Genomic DNA, 6,578 nt, shown 5'->3' with positions numbered 1-6,578 from the left:
ATATATATATGCCATGTGTCATCATAAGAAACAAATGTGGCTTTCTCGCATGCAGCACCGCGGGTGCGCTCCATCTAGACCGCAGGTGCGCTCAAGCTTCGGCAGTCTATTCATTTTCCAAAATCGACGATCGCGGGTGCGCTACATATAAGACCGCTGGTGCGGTGACATCAACGCGGGTGCGGTTACGTTTGAACCGCGGGTGCGGTGTCATTTCTGTAAATAATTTCCAACTCTCTGTCCATCAACCGCGGGTGCACTCTTTCTTGGACCGCGGGTGCGGTCTGCCCTTCATTCAAAATTCTAATTTTTCATGTCTCTCCTTCCCCCATCCCATTTATTGCTTCTCATTACATGGCATGCATTCTCATATCTTTGAATATCGCATCAATGAAGACTAATAAATCTCAGGCCTTACATGTAAGCTAAGTGTTTTGTAAAAAAAAAAATTTACCATTTAGAGATATTCAATTATCGTTTTAGCAGTTTAGGATGTCAAGATAAAAGAAAAATATTGTTTTAATTTTTTTAAGAAGTTATTATTTTATAATATTTATTTATTTATACACATATACATTTGTATAAACAAGTTTTTGGCATATTTATAAAGTTTTCGTCAAAAATTAGCTATAAAAGAAAATATTTATTAATATTAATGTATTTATCAACCGTATTAAATATTTGAAAACAAATAATTAATAAATGTGTAATTAAATGTGTAATTTTAATTTTTTAAAGTCTTTTAAATTATTTTTTGAAAATTTAAATTTGAATTGAGTAGGTCTATTGTGAGACGATTTCACGGATTTTTATCTGTTAGACGAGTCAACCCTATCGATATTCACAATAAAAAGTAATACTCTTAGCATAAAAAATAATATTTTTTCATTGATGACCTAAATAAAACCGTGTCACACAAATTTTTGTTAAATTATTATTCTCACAATTTTTTTTGTGAATAATCAATTACATAAAGTAATACTTCATGCATGAGATAAAATATACTAGTATATATATAACACTTGAAAACTTTGTTCTTCGCCCAATTGCCACTTTGTACCAAATAAACTTGTAACTAATCAAGCAAAAACCAAAATCATCAAACGAACGTAAACCAAGGGTAATTGCAAGAACAGAACGATTCCCCGAAATTTAGTACTTCGACCCTATTCGGACTAATTCAATCAAACAAAGATCATGAGTTTCTTAACTTGTCAGAATCTTCTCTCGCAAACAAAGTTCCAGTATTAAATGGCCGCCTTCACACCTGTCCCTCCACTTTACGGTTTATATATGTGAATACACACAATTTTTCTCCCCTCCTATTATTATTTTGGGTGTATTTAACTCTAGTCCCTGTAATATTATGTGGGCGGCTTCAATAATTTATTTAGTTATTCAATAATAAGACTTCGGCGACGTATCGCGGCTAGAATTTTCCGGCTTTTGTATCGTCTCTTCAGCAGTCGTTCAAGATTGGAACTTTACTAGGTGATTTAAAAGATTGAGGACAGATATGTGTCCCTGGTTTCAGCTTCCGGAGGTAAAGTTCTTGATACATAATATGTTTCTTTTAACTGGATTTAATTTGGATTCTTGATTTCTTGGGTGTTTTAGATAGAAAATGTAAGTTCTAGTGCCTAGACTAGGAGTCATGAAAAGAGTTTATTCTTGGAATCAAATTGAGAAACCTAAACGTAAGATTCATCTTCGATATGGTATTACTGATTTGTATAAATCTAAATCTACCATGTGTTGATGCTATGGGACAATTCAAGGTTTTCTTGATCAAGAGTTAATATCGCGTAAGATTGATCCCACATGGTATTGGCTCTTATGGCTCCACCACCTCGTCATCAGATACCGGATATTTACGTTGGTCATGGTAAATGGTAATGGAAATTGGGGTGTTTGTGGATTTGCTGCTGCGTGTATTCTTTTTTTAGAGTAAAATTATTTGTCACTGTTTCGTTTTTAAGAAGTGACAGAGAATCTGTATAAATTTACTTAAATTATTGTTATGGGAACTGTTGTCATGTCCATGGTATTTATTTACCTCAAGATTTTTCCTTTTGCCGACCTTTTTAACTCGTTTGTTACGCTTTTCACTATGTTGCCCTTTATAGCTTGAAGCAATGGCGGCACGCCCTATGGTTTCATATTTGTTAACTCGACTATGTTTAATGTGATTGTGTTGTCAACACTTCATGCTTTTAGTTTAAAGAAGCATGATCCTACTTTATTAAAATTTTGAGTTGTTTTGTTATTTTTTTTGGGATAAGCAACCGATGCCTTGGTGATGATTTCTCAAGAAGGTTCTCCTTTTCCATTTTCACAGATGGATTTGTTTAACCCCTTGAAATGTTTCCAAGTTCGCAATGAAGAGAAGAAGGAAAAAGAGAAGATCACACCACCAAATTCAGCATTGTCCTCATTTACTGATCAAGAAATGAGGCAATCAGGATCTGCAGTTAATTCTCAGAATTCAGATACAAGTACTGAGTCTAGAGGACGGAGCCAATTCCCAAATTTGTCTGATAGACCTAGTAATCTCCGAGTTTTTACATTTTCAGAGATAAAACAAGCGACAAAAAACTTCAGTCGAACTACCAAACTTGGGGAGGGTGGATTTGGATGCGTTTTTAAAGGTGTGATCAAGAGTTCCGAGAATCCATCTGAAAAAATTCAGGTGGCTGTGAAACAACTTGGTAAAAGAGGACTGCAGGTAGATTCTCTTTCACGCTCTCTTGTTTTCAAGATTTCACCTTTTCTTTCCGTGCTCTGAGAATATAAAACCATTGTATGTCATGTGTCATGAGCTCAAGCTTTTGGGATAAAGTGGGTTTGACATGGTATTAGAATTTAGAAACAGGTGGTGACGAGTTCAAGACCTGTGCAATGCCATCATTTTATATTTAATTAGGCTCATCTTGGCTGGTTATTTTTTGGCCTTTATTGTCCAATGGTCAACCATTGCCCACATGTATGAACTGTGTCTTAATTTCGTGCATATATTCCCGGTCTCAGGCACATGTGAGGGGTTTGTTAAAACAGAAAACTATTGTTGTGTCGATTCCTATGAATTGAGCTAAAGTGGTTCCAAGACATAAATTATCGTCTTCTTAGGTAGAGAAATTGGTTATGAGTATCTTGCACAGGCGCCTCTTATTTAGAAAGTTGAGCTAAAAAATTTTGTGGAACAGTTTCTTAATGGTAAGCGGAACCTTCTATGTTATTTAAGGGTCACAAAGAATGGGTGACGGAAGTTAATGTTCTTGGCATTGTTGAACATCCAAAGCTCGTGAAACTCATAGGCTACTGTGCGGAGGATGATGAAAGAGGTATTCAAAGGCTTCTCATTTACGAGTACATGACAAACGGAAGCGTGGAAGACCATCTGTCAGCTAGGTCAGCTACACCACTTTCCTGGGATATGAGGCTTAAGATAGCTCTGGATGCAGCCCATGGCTTAGCCTACCTGCACGAGGAAATGGATTTTCAGGTAAACTCTTATGGCATCTCCTTATCTTTCATTCTTTTTCATTAGACCATATATAGGTCTTTTTTCGTATATTCAGATGGTTAGAGCTAAAATATATCATGTAGTTTGAACATGGCTTATCATGTACAGGCTGATTTTTTTCTCTCATTTTTTATGTTCAGATCATCTTCCGAGATTTCAAATCTTCGAATATTCTCCTGGATGAGCAGTGGAATGCTAAGCTATCAGACTTTGGATTGGCTCGATTGGGTCCTTCTGAAGGACTAACTCATGTATCAACTGCGGTAAGCTCGATGACGCAATGCTGTATTGACTCCTACATTTTACCTTTTGGGAGATAATTTTTGCCTTTTATGCCATATGATCAGAAAATATACTAGAGTCATTACTTTCATGCTTGATAAATACTCGGTCAATATCAGGTTGTTGGGACCATGGGATATGCAGCTCCCGAATACATTCAAACTGGTCGTCTCACATCAAAGAGCGATGTATGGAGCTATGGTGTCTTCCTTTACGAACTAATAACAGGCAGACGTCCATTGGATAGAAACCGTCCCAGAAGTGATCAGAAGCTTTTAGAGTGGGTAAAACCATATCTATCAGATCCTAAGAAGTTTCAGAAGATAATAGATCCAAGAATTGAAGAGAAAAATATCCTTAAATCAGCTCACAAACTCTCGCTCGTGGCCAACCGCTGCTTGTCCAGACTTGCAAGAACACGGCCCAAAATGAGCGAAGTTGTGGAAATGGTGAATCAAGTTCTGGAGGCATCATTAGGCACAGGCAATCCGGAACCCTCTTTGAAGAGTAAAGAGTTGTCGAAAAGTTGTGAAGAAGAACCGGAAGGTAATGGTAAAAGGAGGATCTTGGATTTGAAAATCGGTGATGGTGGTGGATGGCTAGTCCGTGTATGGTCGCAAAAGGTTGTAAAAAGTTGTTGATACAGTGTGACCTGGGATTATAGATCGGATTCGATGGTATTTTAGATTCAATTTTCGCGTGAATATTATGTAAGAATCAAAGGCTGCATGCTTTGGTTAAGGAAACAAGATGAATCCCATCTTTCTGCAAAAATGCTTCTTAGTTCTTGCCACTATTAGAGATTCCGGTTCGCTTCTTCTTTCCAGTGTACAAGGAAATAAGAGAGAACAGATAGCTGCAAAGGATATTCTAGCCGTAAAGATACGCAAGACCTGGAACACATGCATGGCTTGTTAAATGTTCTTTGAAACAAGATTATTTTATTTTATTCTGATTATTGTCTGTAGATATCAGATACCTGGATGATGTACAAAGCTTGTACCTGAACTGGGATATTAGCCTTTGGATTCGAGACTTACCAGTTTGGATCTCAATAACAAGTTATTTCAACCCATAAAAATTATTCGGTTTCATTAGTTCTTATAAATCTGAGCGATTTCGAAACCTCTTGATCAACGTCTACTTTTACGTCATAATATTTAGTCGAAATTCTCGAACCGAATGCAACGATAACCTTACACTTGCAAACCTTGCCATAGGGAAAATATGGATAGTCATGTTTTAAAGATGGTCAAATGTTTCAACAACCATTTTCAAGAAAATGCAAATTTGATCACAAAATAGTCAAAATTCATCGCTTCGTTTGTCTAGAAAATGAATGGATTTTGGACATGTTTTCATCAAGTTTGCCAACAACCATTGCACCTAGCTAGCTATCACCCTCAGAATTTAATTCAAGTTAAATATAGGTGGAAATCTCCGTCTTTTAGTTGACTGCTTAAACCACATATTATCTATCCAACACAACTTGCACTAGACTAGTGCATCAAAACAAAAATTGAGTGTAATTTTTTTCTTTCATATTTTCCCTTGAATAAATACAATAAATAGTTAAATATAATCGAAAAGTTGGACGATGGCTATGTACATGTTAGCGAACTTCGAATATTTTTATTTTGAATTCATTCGATTAATTCAAATATTGTATTAAAAAATAAAGATATAAAGTAGCTCGATTCAATAGGAGTGACGAAAAATAATAGTACACGTAAAAAGGTGATAATCAAATTGACAACCTTTTTAAGATCTTGTTAGTTGGAAGGCAAAAACTCGTGTGAGACGGTCTCAATGGTCGTATTTTGTGAGACAGATCTCTTATTTGGGTCATCCATGAAAAATTATTACTTTTTATGCTAAGAGTATTACTTTTTATTTTAAATATCATTAGGTTTGACCCGTCTCACAGATCAAGATTCGTGAGAACGTCTCACAAAAAACCTATTCTAGTTGGAAAGCCACCTCTGACCTTTTCTACAATCATTCAACAAGGTTGACCAATTAATTTTTAGTTTCTATAGCAAATTATAAATTTAACAGAACAAAAGTTTGGTATCACGTCTATTTTGGCCTTTTCTTTTGGATGTTTTTTTCCTTTTTAAAAAAATTTATCGTTTCAAATTTGTAGATTATCACCTCTATATTTTTCTTTTTTATTTTATTATTTGAAATGAAAGTTTAGTCTCTCGTTGCTTTTTACTATTATAATATGACATAATTTAAATACAATAATTCCAAAATATATTATGATATTTCATTATTGTTACTATTACGATATTATTATATTTAAATATAAATTATAAAAATAACTATATATACACAAATATCTCAATCAACTATAATGCACTTTGATATTAAATTTTTTATTTAAAAAAATGTAAAATTGAGGCATGAGGCAGGGGGTGGGGGTGGGGGTGACTCACGAAGTTGCAACATATTTAATTAATTAAACGTGAATTAATTCTTTGTTCAATGCGTACAGAGTGTAAACCAGCATTCAAGATACATCTAGTAGTGCATTGCACACACAAAAACATTAACAAAATTGTACGGATCGAGTTGAAGGTAATAATATATTAAGATAAATTAATCTCAAATTTGATTAAATGTTTTGTGGACTATTTATCTGAACATGCAATATATAAAATTGTTTTTCTGATCATCCTCAAAATAAACCACAAACAAATATATATTATGACGAATCCGCAATCGTATGATGAATTTTTGGGAGAAAATCTGTTTGAAATGTCAAAAA

General features: G+C 34.7%; 1 protein-coding gene across 2 annotated transcripts; it reads left to right on the top strand.

The window, feature by feature from the left end:
• The first annotated feature begins 1,115 nt into the window (after window positions 1–1,115).
• On the top strand, window positions 1,116–4,844 carry LOC142540179 (serine/threonine-protein kinase PCRK1-like). 2 transcript variants are annotated; one of them, XM_075646150.1, is made up of 5 exons: window positions 1,116–1,518; window positions 2,316–2,725; window positions 3,242–3,502; window positions 3,664–3,786; window positions 3,925–4,844. In XM_075646150.1, exons 2-5 carry the CDS (start codon window positions 2,339–2,341, stop codon window positions 4,444–4,446), a joined length of 1,293 nt encoding a protein of 430 aa, XP_075502265.1. In that variant the 5' UTR covers window positions 1,116–1,518; window positions 2,316–2,338; the 3' UTR covers window positions 4,447–4,844. The 2 variants fall into 2 exon arrangements, with proteins under 2 accessions (XP_075502265.1, XP_075502263.1); XM_075646148.1 differs by having other exon boundaries at window positions 1,119–1,543; window positions 2,339–2,725.
• The last annotated feature ends 1,734 nt before the right edge of the window (window positions 4,845–6,578 follow it).

This window comes from Primulina tabacum, chromosome 3 (genome assembly GCF_025594145.1).
Source record: "Primulina tabacum isolate GXHZ01 chromosome 3, ASM2559414v2, whole genome shotgun sequence".
In the NCBI taxonomy this organism is placed as follows: Eukaryota; Viridiplantae; Streptophyta; class Magnoliopsida; order Lamiales; family Gesneriaceae; genus Primulina; species Primulina tabacum.
The sequence above is the reverse complement of the archived record's forward strand: the minus strand, read 5'-3'. Positions and strand labels throughout refer to the sequence as shown.

Excerpts from the sequence above, each read along its gene's own strand:
- LOC142540179 (XM_075646148.1), top strand. The coding sequence starts at position 1,517 with ATGTGTCCCTGGTTTCAGCTTCCGGAG. Across the intron at positions 1,544-2,338 it reads CCTGGTTTCAGCTTCCGGAG|ATGGATTTGTTTAACCCCTT; the intron begins GTAAAGTTCTTG and ends CCATTTTCACAG. Across the intron at positions 3,787-3,924 it reads TAACTCATGTATCAACTGCG|GTTGTTGGGACCATGGGATA; the intron begins GTAAGCTCGATG and ends GGTCAATATCAG.